The 15,871-nt window shown below is 36.1% G+C and overlaps 1 protein-coding gene across 2 annotated transcripts; it reads right to left on the reverse strand.

Annotated features, from left to right (window-relative positions):
- LOC109330177 (probable inactive receptor kinase At5g58300) lies at positions 11,513 to 15,580 on the reverse strand. 2 transcript variants are annotated; one of them, XM_019564244.1, is made up of 4 exons: positions 15,345 to 15,580; positions 13,980 to 13,991; positions 12,644 to 13,886; positions 11,513 to 12,431 (listed from the first exon to the last, which is right to left on the reverse strand). In XM_019564244.1, exons 2-4 carry the CDS (start codon positions 13,983 to 13,985, stop codon positions 11,803 to 11,805), a joined length of 1,878 nt encoding a protein of 625 aa, XP_019419789.1. In that variant the 5' UTR covers positions 13,986 to 13,991; positions 15,345 to 15,580; the 3' UTR covers positions 11,513 to 11,802. The 2 variants fall into 2 exon arrangements, with proteins under 2 accessions (XP_019419789.1, XP_019419788.1); XM_019564243.1 differs by having other exon boundaries at positions 12,644 to 13,991.

Here is a 15,871-nt window from a genome sequence, read left to right on the forward strand (position 1 = left end):
GTTATAAATTCAAAAATTGTCTCAAAAGGTGCGACCATGGTCGTAGATACAATAGTTCCATGTAAATATTTAGTTCATGTATTAGTATAATACAATGTAGAGTAAATATTTAACAGATAGAAGATAGAAACGAGATTGTTAGAGGGGACAATTGAGTATTATTAATTGACAAATTCATATTAATAAGGCGTTGGTTTAGTGGTGTAAGATCACATTAGATCTCCAGAATGATAAAGAATGTCAAAATTTGATTCTTGTGAATGACATTTGTTAGGATGGATAACCACACACCCCAAAAGAGATTAGTTGCTTACCAATATGATAAAATACTTTTGGTATTACTAAAAAAATGACATATTGATAAAGCAAAATGGCTGAAACAAATATTGCTAGGTGTTATTAGCTACAGCTTTAAATTGTATTTCAAAGGCTAAGCTGCAATATTGTGATTTTTGATAATCTCCATAAGGACATCACAAATCATATTTTACTCATAAAATAAGTAATGAATGGTGGTAATTCATCATGGACTACCAGACCCAACTAATAATTCCATGTGAAAATGAGTTCCTCTAGATTTGTACTTGGTTAATTAATCTAACACTTTGATGCAAGTTGGATATGCATTGATTTGAGTTAACAAATAAATTATTATAGTTTATGAGTTAGACTTTAATATAGTTATTTAAAAAAGGGAATAATGTATATTGATATTATGAGATAGTTTATCTCTTCAAACTAATAGAAACTACCAAGAGAACCTAGAGTTCTTAGCAACACTAATCAATTAAGAATTCTTAACAATAAAAATTTACTGTAAAATATCTCATAACTCACTGCAGTTGTTGCCCTATCACTAAATAGTGGCTAGCAATTTAGATTAACATATTCATAGGTTTCATAGTATCGGGCCCGAATTGTTTAAGGGAAAATACCACATAATTAAAATAAAATAAAGGAATTACATAAAGAAATATTTAACTAAATATAATTCTTCATCCAATTGGGCTTCTTCTTCACACGGTTGGGCATCTTGGTGTGAGTCTCAGCAATTGGGTCTCTATCATTGCACAGTTCTCCAAAAATGACCTTGTCCTCAAGGTCAATGAATATGGATGGAATTTGTGGTGAGTGCATTGCCTCCACGTGAGAAGAGTTAGAGGGAATTGGTTCCAGATCCAATGGTTGGGGAAGAGATGGCGCCTTTTTAATGAATTGAATGGAGGGGTGGACGAGAGGAGCCATTGGAGCATTGATGGGCACATTACCCAAGACACGTGGGTCTGCTGACGTGTTTAATGTTGGATGGTGGAGTGAAGGCATGAAGTTGTTTGAAAATTGTGGAGCCTTCAATGTAACGTGTGAATCACGTGTAGGTCCAAAGCTTAATGAGTCCGCATTTAATGTGTTGCCAGTTGTGGAGGGAAGAGCCAACAGTTGAGATGAAACCGACAGATCCAAGGGTGTAGGATTAGTTGGGCCATTTAAGAGTGGTTGAGGCGCGTGAGGGCCCATTTATGGGGTATTAGAAGAGTTAACATTCCCATCTAAGTACTCATTTGAGTACTTTATCTGAATTTCATTTGCTTTTAGCAACTTTTTCTCTCCTTTCATCGTCTGAGGGATTTTCGTGTGTCTTGGTTAGAAAATCTTGTTGTCCAACTATTCTTGAGTATTCATTCTCCACAACCTTTTCTTCATGCAACTGTTTTGAGTCTATAGCCTTTATACCCATTTTGGGTTCCGTGGGTTGTTCAACCGAGGAAGCTGAAGCCGTGACAACAACAGTATGAGGGAGAGTCCCTTTGATGTGAACCTCTTGGGTAAAAGGCTCTTGAAACGATCTATCTTGGTTGGTATATGGCATAGGCTCATGGTTGAGTTTAAGCCTTTGAGTTATGCAGCGGAAATGACTTGTGTTTGGATAAAAGAAGATGGAAAAGATATGAGGTGGGGCGCCACAAACAATTCAGTTGTTTGATAAGTCAAAGTGATGCTCGCCATAAGAACTTGGTTCTTGATAAGAACTTTTAATCTTGGTTCAGCCAAGAAGGTTTGGAGAATACTCTCACAAGGATATAATCCTCTTTGATTCACAAAGGAATACAATTTAGTTTTGACTCAATGTGTTTATTTCATAGCATAAAGCATTACATATATAGGCAAGCCTCTAAGNTGGAATCATAAAGTGCATGCCTTGCACGCTTACATTGGATACTCTAAAAGCAATGAATCTACTCCTAATTTAGACTATATTCGAGTAGTAAAAGAAATGGCACATGTGCCTTATTACAATTGAAAACAAACTTAATGACTTGGCCAATTGAACTTCAATGCCACAGTTGGATGAGCATGGGATTCCCCTCCATCTTAAGTGCACGGCTCAATCATTAAGTAAAATGATCAAGAGACTTGAAGACTCCTTAATGCTCACGAGTAAGCCTTGATGAGCTTCATAGGATTCTTCCAATTTTGGCACATGGAAAATGTTGGATTTATGCCTTGTTAATGCTCCTCGGGTCCACTTGGTTTTGGCATAGGATTCCTTTGCTAAGGAATGAATTTCCCACGGCTAAGTGCTGCTGAAGAATGCACTAAATAGCATAGGATTCCGTTGGGATGAGTTGGTAGGCTACCAACGGCTAAGTCATGTGCATAAAGCACCATTAATGCACCATTAAGGTCTCAAACGGCCATATGCAAATTCCACACGAGCATCTTTGCTCTAACGACTTTAGAATTGACTTAGGATGCCTCTGAATGAATTATGCTCAGGTGGTTTTTGCTCCAACGGTCCAAACATAGCCTTTAAGCTCCTTTAAGCCTCTCCACGGTCACCTTGAAGATTCCCTCGAGCAAATGCCTTCCAACGGTCATATTAGACTTCATTTACCTGCCAAATAATATTAGACAAAGTTAGAACGAGTTTGGTTCACGAAAATATTAAGTTGGTCCAGGCATTAAAGCGTCGGTTACACTTTTAGGCTTGTCTTAACTACTCACGAGTCAAATTTCATTTTGGTCAATTTTTATGAGCAGATTTATTACAAACATGCTTATGGTCTGAGTCTTGCGCATGGCCTGGTCTATCCTTGACTCGGTCAGAGCCATGGACCAAGATGCTAGTGAGCATCTTTACACCCCCTTGGGCTATTTTTGGCTCACCATCATGGATCAACATTATGAGTTGTCCAAGGGCATTTTGAGCCCTTTTTGCCCGAGCCCTAGTCATAGGACCACTTATGCCTTCAAGACCACCAAGATCTATATTAGGCTCTTTGAGGATCATATCATCATACAACACCTTGACTATGAAGATCTCCATAAAAACGGCGCAACAAGGAGACATGAAACACTAGATGAATCTTTGTTGTGTCCGGAAGGGAGAGTTCATACACCACGGGACCTACACATTGTTTAACTTGGAATGGTCCATAAAAACATTTGCTAAGCTTCTAGGAAACACGATAGCCATTGTTTGTTGCTTGTAAGGATGAAGTTTCAAGAGCACCCAATCTCATGGTAAAAATGTAATGTCACACCTCCCCGAGTCTGCTTGGAACTTCATTCGATGTTGTGCTCGGTTCAACTTAGTTTTTAATTGTGCTAACAATTGTTTTCTTGTCTACAGTGTCTCGTTAATGTTTTGGCTTGATGTTTTTCCCAAGACATAGTCTCGAAGGTTGGGAGGATTACGACCATAAAGGGCCTCAAAAGGTGAAACATGCAATGAAAAGTGACGACATGTATTGTACCAGTACTCAGCCATCGGTAAGTGAAAATGCCATTTGGAGGGATGAGAGCCTGTAAAACACCTGGAATATGTCTGAAGGCAGCGGTTGACCACCTCGGTTTGGCCATCATATTGAGGGTGATAAGTCGTGCTGAAACATAAGGAGGATCCAAGAAAGAGGAAAAGTTCCTTCTAGAAATGACTTAGAAATTTTTTGTCATAGTCGGATACAATGGATTCGGCACACCATGTAGCCGATAAATCTCGGTCATGAACCAACGAGCCAGGGACTCGAAGCTGAATTTTGGAGGCAGTGCAACAAAATGAGCGTACTTTGTCAACCGATCAACAGTAACCTAGATCACAGTGTGACCCTGTGAGATGGAGGCAAGTTGGTAATGAAGTCCATTGATAAATCTTCCCATACCTGCTTAGGAATATGCAATGGTTGTAGTAACCCCTGTTTTTTTTGGGAAGGTACTTGTTATATTGACATAATGCACAGTTTCGAGTGAAGAGTTTGAGATCCTTGGTCGCACCAGGCCAATGGCAAGAAGCTATGAGACGAGCAAGGGAGAGCTTCTAGCCCGAGTGACCCGCCATGGGAGATTCATGAAACTCTTTAATGAATGTGGATCAGAGACACTAGACATCATGTATATAAATCATATTCCTATAAAATAACAGTCCTTATGAATAATGATACTGCTTTTACCACGAAAGAATCGTCTCAAATTTGGGTAACAATTCTTGACCCACGGGAGTGGAATAAAAGTCCCGAAGTTGTTGTAGCACTGTTGGGACCGAAGAGGACAAAGCTGAGAAGACATCTTTATCATCATTCTAGCACCGACTCAAGGCATATGTGACTCTGTTTGAGGTACTCATACGATACTTGATTTCATATTCAAAACTAATTAGCTTAGTAGCCCACTTTTGTTGCTCCAGGGTATGAAACCCTTGTGTCATTAGATGTTTTAAGCTTTGCTCATCTGTATAGATAATAAACTTTCTTTCAATAATGTGAATACCCAATTTCGTCCGGTGTCTTTTTTAAATTTTAAGGAAATTCAGGGACTGGGTCCCAATTAAAAATATTCACAAGACTAAGTAAAAATTACCTTAAGACTTTTCAATAACCCTGAACCTAATTCTAAGGGGTCTATATAAAGACCCACTTAACTAACAAAGAGGGGGGACATTCAGCAGCTTTTTTTAAAACATTTGGCAGCCTTATCCCTAAACCAAGGTTTAGTACCTTAAGCAAGAAATCCATATCCAAAAAAATACACTAGCCTCCAGCAGAAAAGATTGAGCAGCTTTTGGTAAGAAAAGGAGAAGAAGAGAATAACAAATATAATCATTCCAATAGCCAAAACAAGAGGTATATCTTCCACCTCGTCACTGTTTCCTTTTTTCCTTCTCTATCCTTCCATTCACTGTTTGAATTCATTGTTATATGCCATACATTCCCTAACTTTACATTAACAGTGTATTTACCATGTTCATATTATCATTTCATGGTTATTAATCATATACTATGAACCAAAAACGAACCAAACAAAATGGGGTCTTGAAAATAAAAGACATTCTATTCTTCCAGGGGGTATTATTATTCTTCATCCCTTCTATTCTTCCATTCCCTTTTCTTTCTAATCCCTTTCTTTTTGTGTATTATTATTATTATTATTATTATTATTATTATTATTGTTATTTACTTTATTTGCATTTAGTTTAAATTGTTCATTCGTTAGTTTGTCATTTAGGTTGCTGGGTCTTTATTTATGCAATATATGGGTTAAGTTTATATGTTAGTTACTGTTTGTGTTTATGTTATTGCACTACTATTAATTTTATGTTTTATTCATTATGGTTTATTTGTATTATATATGGGTTTCATGAGTATTATGTCATTAAAAATGTTAACATGCCGGTATTATGTACTTTGAGTTTTAGTACTAATTTAATTAAATAAATTAAAACTTTTAAAAAATTTATAGTTTAAGTAAGAATTTGGGAAATCGGTGAATGAACCGAACCATATCTTCTTTTCTCTTCAAATAGAAAGTGGTGAGTGGTTGTCGTACTACCTCTTCTTTCTAGGACAATAGGAATGGCGGTAGATGGTCAGTGTCGTCCCTATCTTTTAAAGTTTTACCCTAACTTTTAAATAAGAATTCATTTTATGCAAATTTCAAAATAAAGTAATCAAATATCCATTAATGTCGTTTCTTGTAAATATAAAAGTCGTCAATAATTAATATGTCATATGTATCTGAACCATCAATAAATAAGATGCTCTTTTTTTTTGAAATTATATTTAATATCTGAATTAAGAATCACAATCATTAATATGGTATGATGAGTTTTTTTTGAAATAATCGAAAGTCAGAATCATTAATATTTTATGACATGAATCTTTGAAATAATCAAGAGCCACAATCATTAGTATTTTATGATGTAAACTTTTGAAATAATAATTTTTTCATACAATTAATCAAATAAGAGAAAAATATTTTTTAAGTGCTAAGGTTAGAGAAAGAGTATCAACTTGAGTAATATGTTATTATCATGTTAGTAGGAAAGCGGTAAGCGGTTGTCGTACTGCCTCTTCTTTCCCTCTAATAAGGATAAGACAATATATATCAAGTCTTTATCTCCTTATCCTATTTAATAAAAAGCGGTGAGCGGTTGTCGTACTGCCTCTTCTTCTATTCAAAATGGATAAAGTGATGTAGGGCAAAGTTGTATCTCTCTCCTTAACCTTATCAACTGACAATTCGAGTCTTTTTATTATTATCATGTTAGTAAGAAAGCGGTGAGTGACTGTCGTACTACCTCTTCTTTCTCACTAATATGGATAAGATGATATAAATCAAACCACTTTTTATTAACTAAAATTAATCAACACACAAATGTTTTCTACTTAAAAACTACGTAAATCTTGATTTCCCCATTGCACCCGGGGATACGTAGGAGCAGGACGAACTCTTGTCAGACACAAAAATAAAAACAAAAACTTTTTCTGTAAATAATTAATTGATTTAACAAGCTTTAGGGTATATCTAGTTCCATGCGATTATTGCGGGTACCGTTTTATAACGGGCGGACGGGTGCTAATACCTTCCCCGGTCCGTAACCGACTCCCGAGTCCAGATTCTAGTTCAAAGACCAATCCTTCCAATATTTGGGCATCAAAAGGGTTTTCTACGTTTTGACCGCAAAAACGTGGTGGCGACTCCAAATTCGTTGTGTGACCGATGTTCGACCAAAAAATCGGGGCGCGACAAATAAGATATTGACACCACTTTTATCTACTTCTATTGCAGTAAACATATCACGAACGTAAGTTGAGGTGCTCTGCATTTGGAACGACATCTTTTTGCTGAGAAATGCAAGTGGGTGACCTTCTTGGGGTGGAATAACGCTGATTGCCACTGATGAAGCATCAGTTTCTACAATGAATGGTTTAGTGAAATCGGGAAGTTGTAAAACTAGGTAGTGGTCATGGTAGTTTTTTATTTTGTAAAGGTTTGTTGAGCCTCTGTACCCCGTGTAAACATTTGATATCTTAGTAAATCTATGAGAGGAGTGGCGAGAGTAGCATAGTTTTTCACAAGTTTATGGTAAGGCCCAAAAAACCACAAAGGGTTGTGAGGGAAGTGGGCTATGGCCAATCACACATGGCTTGAATCTTTTCAAGATCTGGTTGGACTCCTGCCAAGGAGATGATATGCCTCAAATAACTAACTGATGAAACCCAAAAGGAACATTTTGACATTTTTGCATAAAATCGGTTAGAAACTAATTGATCCAAAATAACTTGCAAATGAATTTTGTGAGCAGCCACAGAGGAACTATAAACAAGTATATCATAAAAAAATCAATACAAACCGACACAAATATGGTCAAAGTAGATCATTCATCGCTACCTGAAAGGTGGCAGGTGCATTAGTTAGCCCAAACGATATAACTAAGAACTTATAGGGGCCATCAAAGGTCTAATATGATGTCTTATGGGTATCATCTGGTTGCACCCTGATTTGATGATACCTTGAGCGTAAATCAACTTTAGAGAAAATTGTTGCTCCCGAAGTTCATCCACTAGCTCATCGATAGTTGAGATGGGAAAACGATCCCGAACAGTAACTAAGTTGAGTGCACGATAGTCCATGTAGAAACGCCATGTTCCATCCTTTTTTTTTAACTAACAGCATTGGTTATGAGAATGGACTTGTGCTTAGGGTAATGATCCCCTCATTCAATATTGTCTGTATTATTCTTGTCATTTCCTCCTTTTGAGAATGAGAATACTAGTAAGGTTTAACATTGATAGGGGTATTGTTTGGGATAAGGTTAATGTGGTGGTCGTGAGTTCGTTTTGTAGGTAGGCCTTGTGGGGGTTGGAAGATTGTGTCATAGTGAGTGATGAGTGGCTTGAGGGTTGTGTGTATAGGATTAAGGTTGGTAGTATGGGTGGAAGTGGTAGGTTGAATGTTTAGAAAAGTTATTGTGTGGATTGAGGCTATGGCATTTATTTGAAAAAATGAGAGAGTTAGTGATAGGTTGAGGAGGTTCAGGGAGTAGTGGAGTCACCTTTTAATGTAATTGAGTCGCTGCCCACCTTGAAGGTCATAGAAAATATGGCAAAATCTAAAGTGACTGGACCTAGTGTATGTAACCATTCAATACCTAGAATAACATTCGCGCCCTTGATTGGAAGTAGGTAGAAAGGTATGTGAAATAGTTGATTTTGCAACATAATGTGGGTATCCAGATAGTACCTACTGCATAAAATGTGGGCGATGTTGCCTACCTTAACTGGAAATTTTGGTGTAGGAGTTATCGGAAGGTGTAAGTGTTTTGGCAAATAGGGTTGAAGGACATTGTGGGAACTAACTGTGTCTACCAAAACTGTGACAGCTAGTCCAGCAATATAACTTTGGAATCACAAGGTTTTTGGAGAAGATGGGCCTTCCAAGGCTTGTTTCGACAATCGGAAATGAATGAGTTCATCTTGATGCTCCAATTGGTCTTCCTCTTTATAAACATGCTCAATGGGGGTTTCGTCTGTCTCCACAACAAACTCATCCACTAAGAGTAGAAGAAATAATTTAGGCTGTCATTTATGTCTAGCAAAATATTTCTTGTCACAATTGTAGCACGATCCTTGAGTCTGCCGCTCTTGCATTTGAGTGGTAGTTAGGCGCTTAATTGGTAGAGTGTTTTGTTGGGTTTGGTGGTGTTTGTGGATGTGGGGTTGAGGGAAGGAAAACGGTCAGGGTTTTGGTTATAATTGGCTCTTGGTGTTTTTGGAAAATAAGGTCTGGAATTTTTTTAGTTTTGACTCTACCAATTTAGAAAGACCTAATGTTTCTAGTATATGATGTGGTCTTAACACTGCCAACTCCCATCTAATCTCAGGAAATAAAACAGTTCAAGATTACCTCTGGGGCAGTCCCCACATTCTGTTGCAAAGCTTCTCGAATGTCTTTTGGTATTCTGCAACTGTTTCCGTCTAGCGGAGTTTGAATAATTCCGCTTGATGATTCTCATAACACAATGGTCTGAAATAAGTCTCTAGGGACCGAATAAACTCTCCCAATCATAAATGAGATGCAATCTTTGGTCTGATGAAAATTGATACAATTGAAAAAATTGTTCTGCCTGAAGCAACCAATCCAAAGGTTTCGAGCCATCAAAGGGGGTTACCTGTAGTTTTGGAGGTCGTGGGTGGTTGAGGTTGGGAATGGGAAAGTTTGTGTGGGGACATGTGAAGGGGTGGTTAGGGTTAAAGAAAAGGGGTATTGGGCTTGTAAACGTGGGGTATGGGGAGGATATTTGAGGTGGAATGGAAAAATGGGGGGTTGTGGGTTGTTGTTCAGTGGGTGAGTGCGGTTTTGGGTGAGATATCTAATAGGAAGAGGGTCGATGAGATGGTTGGGTGGTAAAGTATTCATTCCAGCTAATTTATGAGTGATAGAACGTAAGACATCAACAATTACCTCATGTCTGGAATCTTGTTGTTCCTTGTGCTCTTGTAATTTGTCTGCAAACAGTTGCAGCAAGGTTTCATCAATATCCTTGTTGGCTAGTTTGGGAGGCATAATGCAAGAATGAAAACACGAATGATAGAAACTACCAAGAGAACCTGGAGTTCCTAACAACACTAATCAACTAAGAATTCTTAACAATAAAAATTTACTGAAAAATATCTCATAACTCATTGCAACTGCTGCCCTATCACTAAATAGTGGCTAGCAATTTAGGTTAACACATTCATGGGCTTCATAGTACTGGGCCCAAATTGTTTAAGGGAAAATAACACAGAATTAAAATAACATAAATGAATTACATACTGATATATTTAACTAAATATAATTCTTCATCCAATTGGACTTCTTCTTCACACGGTTGGGCCTCTTGGTGTGAGTCTCAGCAATTGGGTCTCTATCACATACTCACTCAATAACTCACACTTGTCATATATATTTTTTATTTACTTTAAAAATATGACAAGTGTCAGTCATTGAGTGAGTTTAATGATATAATCTATATCCTAGTACTATGATATACATTATTCTATTTAAAAAATATTAATAGTAATGTATTAACTTAACATATATCTCATTTAAATGTAGTTCCTTCGGTTCTAGAACTCGGTATAGAATTGAAGTTTGAAACTGGAAATAAAGATTGAAATTTTAAAATTTTAATTATCATATTTGAGGATTCACTTGAAATTGAAATTATAAATCAAAGCACTAATTTCATTGAATTCCAATATAACTTTATATATTTAAATTTTTAGCTTTAATTTCTCCTAAGGATTATAATTCTAAGATGTCTTTAACACACTCTAAGATACCTATTATTGTCACCAGAATATTATATTGTCATTGCCACGACCACCACAAACATCTTGCCTCCACCATCCCACAATTTCTATGATTCCAAACCAATTCTAAATTACAATTTCACGATGTAATTGCTATTCCTTTAATGATAAGGAATGAGGTTTATTATGATATGAAAATTTTGATTTTTAATTATCTATATATTTAATTAATAATTATTAATTAGAATAACTAAATAAATAATAAATAAAAATTGTATGTCCCTGTTAGTTATTTAACAAATTTCATCTAATATTATTGAACTTCTAATCATCTTCACATTTTATAAGCTCAAGCTGAAAATTCACACCTACATGTTACAAACTCATAATTAGCTACGAGATAAGCTAGTTTTGCTGGAAAAAGCTAATGTTAAGCATGACTACTACTACAAGTCCATTTTAATAGTATTTTTATGTTATGAATATTTAGATTTTATTATTATTATTATTACGTTTTTAATTTGAAGTTTTCTTATGGAATGTGTCCTAGTTGTGTCATGTCCTATATCTTGAAAGTGTGCAAAAATATTGTAACTCATGTAAACATTCCTCCCAACACATTCTATCCCTTCCCTTTCCACTCTATTCCATATATTCCATTCTAATTCCTCCAATGTAGACTATGGTACCCCTAAGTGGTAATCATACCTCAGATGATATAAAATAAATTATGATTAACTCAGGTGATGAGACAAAAATAACCATGATTTATCATATTTTATACACACCTAATAGTACTGGTACCACTTAGGGGTATACTGTAGAATTTACCAAAGTGAACATATTATTTTTAAAGCATTTATTGATGTACTGCCAATATGTTACAAATTAACAACAGACCAAGGATATTATGTTTTTATCAGCATTACCCAACCATATGATAAGATAATGTAATAAACATGTTCATTGCAGGGCCATCAAACAGAATAACAACAATTACAAGATACTAAATGTTTTTGAATGAAGATTATCAATTGAATCATGATGTTAATACATAAGAATTCATGAAAAGCAACCTACCTATAGAAGAAATTAACTCAAGGAATTCCATCCATGAGAAATATTGAACAATTGGACAGAAGGGTTTGAATGCAGCTTGAGAAACTTTGACTAAGCATGCACTCTTATATACCATACCTTCATGGTTAAGCAAAAGGCAAGAGAGTTAAGTTTATGGTGTTAGAACATTTGAGTCCTTGGATTTGGTCTCTTCGTTAGAGGGTCGGTTCTCCAAGTCAAATTGCCTGATATCGTCGATCATTTTCACTACGTCATCCATGCTGGGTCTCATATCTGGCATCTTTGCTACACAAGCCATGGCTATTTGCAACATTTGTACCATTTCTTCTTCAATGTTTTGGTACCTCATTAGCTCCACATCGAAAACCTCGGCTGTCCATTCCTCCCTTACAACAGACTGTACCCACCTCGGGAGATCAACAATGTCATCATGTCCAGGAGATTGGATAGGTGATTTCCCAGTAAGCATCTCTAGAAGGAGAACGCCAAAGCTATACACATCTGATTTATGAGTGTGCTTACGCATTTCAATTACCTCAGGAGCACGATAACCTGCAGCTCTAAAAGGGGTTGCAGGAACATTCATTAGTGGGGTTAGGCCAAAATCAGAAATGCAGCCATCATTCTCTTGGTTGAGGAGGACATTTGAGGACTTAATATTTCCATGTGTGAATTTTGGACCACCAGCAGAATGTATGTGGGCAATTCCTCTTGCTGTTCCGAGGGATATTTTTAGCCGCGTGTCCCAATTCAACGGAGTTCTTCCACCTGATCTATTTCCTGTAATCATATTAATATCCAATTTAAGGGAATCAATGGTTTTAGCTGGCTCAAGTAGATACTATAACAAGTAAAATTACAACTAAGGATAGAGACTTCAAACTTCTGAATAATACTAACCAAAATAAAAATAAGTTCAAACAAGGAACAAAAGAAAGTCAAGTTTAATTGTAGAAAATTCATCTGAAACCAAGAGGAAATTAAATGCATACCATGCAAGAGTGTGGATAGGTTGCCACCTTGGACATAGTCATAAACCAAAAGCTTTTCATCTTTCGAATAATAATAAGCGCGAAGTGGCACAACATTTAGGTGTTGCCCGACCCTTCCTATAATCTCCATCTGCTGTTCAAAGTCCCTCTTGCCTACCACAACTTCTTTCAATCTTTTCACCACAACTGTTACAGACTCCTCCAATATAGCCTTATATGCAGTACCATAACTACCCTTTCCCAAAACTTCGGCTGAAGCTCTTAGCAAATCCTCAAGATCAAAATTATAAGAACTACCCTCGAAGAAAACCAACTTGTTTTTGTCAGGTTCTTGGACTCCACTCCCAAACTCTTCTTTTGGCTTCTCACCTCTACCACCACTAGGACCCTTCCCTTTAATTTCACGGGAGCCTCCCTCGTCTTTCTTCTTTACACAGCAAAGAACAATAACAAGTGCTATGAAAAATAGCACCACTGCCCCTCCAACAGCAATTGCAATGATAGCTACCTTACTCAGATTATTTTTGGAGCTTTTTGTTCCAGGAGCCGTAGATGCATTTGGAGTCAAGGCAGGTGTAGAGGTAACAGTGGAGCATGGCTTTAGAGGTGGTCCACATAAAAGAGAGTTTCCTTCAAAGGATGACTTCGGAAAAATCTGAAGGGCTGCAGGGATAGAGCCATTGAAATGGTTGTAGCTTAAATTCAGAAGCCCGAGCTTACTAACATCAAGATTAGGTATCTCTCCAGATAGGGAATTCTTCTGGAGATTCAAACTAGTTAGTTCTGTAAAATTCTGGAAAATCTCCGGAATACCACCAGTGAAAGAATTATATGACAAATCAAGTACATTGAGTTTGGGTGACAATGAGGCAGGTATATCACCAGAAAGGTTATTATTCTGAAGGTAGAGATACCGTAGTGAAGGAAGAGAAGCAATATCAGCAGGCAGATTTCCACTGAGCAGGTTGGAGCGAAGGCTAATAATCTTAACGGCGTCAAGCTTGCCAAGAGTATTGGCTGGGATTGAACCCCATAGTCCAACTCCAGGGAGCCGGACATAGATAACACGAGTTCTGTTTTGATTGCAAGTGATGCCTACCCAAGATGTACAGATAGAGGTGGCTGGATTCCACATAAGGTTCCGGCGGTGAGGGATAGCATTAGCAAAATCAAGAAGAGCTTGCTTATCTGAACTCAGGTCAGCAATTGCAAGAGGAAAAAGAATAAATATGATAAAAAGGAAAGGAGTCACTGAAGTAGAATATAACTTCATGGAGAGTTGTTTGCTGTAAGGTATCGGAAATTGACACTTGAATGGAGAGTAAACTTTTCCAGCCTTCATGTTTTCCTGGTTTAGCACCATGACCATAAAGCAAAGTTAGGATGTAGCATCGTGAAGAAATACACAATAAACAATATTAACAGACATAGGATACAGAATTATACAATAACTTCTCAGAAAATAAAACTTGAAACAGAACAATTCCCAATAACTTTTGCAGTCTTTTTGCTTACTTATAAGATTTTCACTATCAAGAGAAAGATTTAAATGAGGCTCTATTTTTACACCTATTAACAGATTTACTATACCAACACAGGCCATTAAATTCAGATAAAAAACATTTGCATGAGTTTGTCTCTTCAGTCTTCTCTAAACTATTAAAACTCCTAGAAGAACATACTGGACAAGTTTAAGCATGCTCCACTTTAGCTTCATATTTGTAGAAATACATAGAACAAAAGAAACTCAAGCTCAATAACTTGGAACATGTATTTACATGTGTGACAAACACTGTATACAGTATCTGAGAATATAAGCCACAGAATTATAAAAAATAAAAAATATGAAGTTGAACAAAAACACTTGCATCATTTGGAAATTTTTAACTAACTAAAGATGGAAAAGTATTGACAATTATTCCAACCAGATTACTAATACAGTTAAAACGGTTACTTTATCCTAGCTGCAAAGCAATTAGGACTAATAAACAGTGAAGAAAGAAACCTTACATAAGAAAGGATATGAACAATAGGGTATGAAATCATTCTTTGAGAGTTCAAAACAAAAAACCCAGCTACCAAAAGGGTATGAACAACAAAAAGAATTTCAAAGTTTTTTTGGCTAAAAAGGAAAGTGAGAGAGAAGTCAAGGAAATGATACCATTCACTGCAAAACTAAGTCATATATAGGAGCATGTACTTTAGCTTTGTGGTAACTTCATAAACTAATTGATAATACTAACTAACATTTCAGTAGTTTATTCTCAGAAAGATATAATTTTCTAGCCAACCCTGTACCAATTGTTGAGCTACCCTCTTCATTAAATTGACCTGAATTTGTACATTGAATAAAATGAATGAACAAAGAACCAAAATTTTCTTCAAATGCATACCCTCATTTAATGGATTTGATAGGAAATTATAAGATAAAAAAACACGCAGAGTAGCTCAACAGCTAAATTTGAATATCATTTTTATTAAAAAATATATCTTTTTTCACAAATTCCTTCAGATCCTTAACCAAAATCAACATAAAATTAGCATCAGAAAGAAGCCCAAAAATGCAGTGAAGCAAATTCCACTATTTCAGGCCACAAAGTGGAGCATTACTCAAACAACCCAGATCTGCAAACTAAATTAGGAGTACTCATTGTCATGCATAGAGAGAAAAGGAACATTTTTTTCAATGTGTAATCATCACCTGAAATGAACTCAGAAGCAGGTGTTATTTTCAGAGGTGAAAAAACATAGCTTTTGATTATGAAGTGGTTCAGTTTGTAAAGTGGTTGTTAGAGCATTCATAAAGCAAGGGAATTTGGTTGAAACTGAGGAAGTGGTGCATTTATAAGCTATAGTATAGAGAGTGATAGCAGCTACAAAAATAACTCAAGAGTCACAGAGGAATTCAAGTGAAAAAACAAGGATTCAGGAAAGTGACTTCATTATTTTCTATCCAAAATTCTGAGTTTATTGTTTAGAGTGGATATTTATTGAAGTGGTTATAGATTTTCATGTGTATCAATTTCATGAGTGCATTTGGTATAAATTATGATTTTATTTTCAGTTTATAAATTGTAAGATTAGGAAATGTGTTTATGTTTTGGTACCTTAATTAAAAATTGAATATAAACTAATCTATTTTGTTTAGGTAAGATAAAAAGATTGTTTTTTACATAATAAATTACATAAAAAAGTACGATGTTATTTCTTTATGCTATGATTATTTTG

This window comes from Lupinus angustifolius, chromosome LG16 (genome assembly GCF_001865875.1).
Source record: "Lupinus angustifolius cultivar Tanjil chromosome LG16, LupAngTanjil_v1.0, whole genome shotgun sequence".
Lineage (NCBI taxonomy): Eukaryota > Viridiplantae > Streptophyta > Magnoliopsida > Fabales > Fabaceae > Lupinus > Lupinus angustifolius.

Bases quoted from the DNA above. Each gene is read 5' to 3' on its own strand.
- LOC109330177 (XM_019564243.1), bottom strand. From the start codon at position 13,985: ATGAAGGCTGGAAAAGTTTACTCTCCATTCAAGTGTCAATTTCCGATA. The intron at 12,432-12,643 runs GTATGCATTTAA...ATATGATTACAG, and splicing joins CCTATCCACACTCTTGCATG to GAAATAGATCAGGTGGAAGA.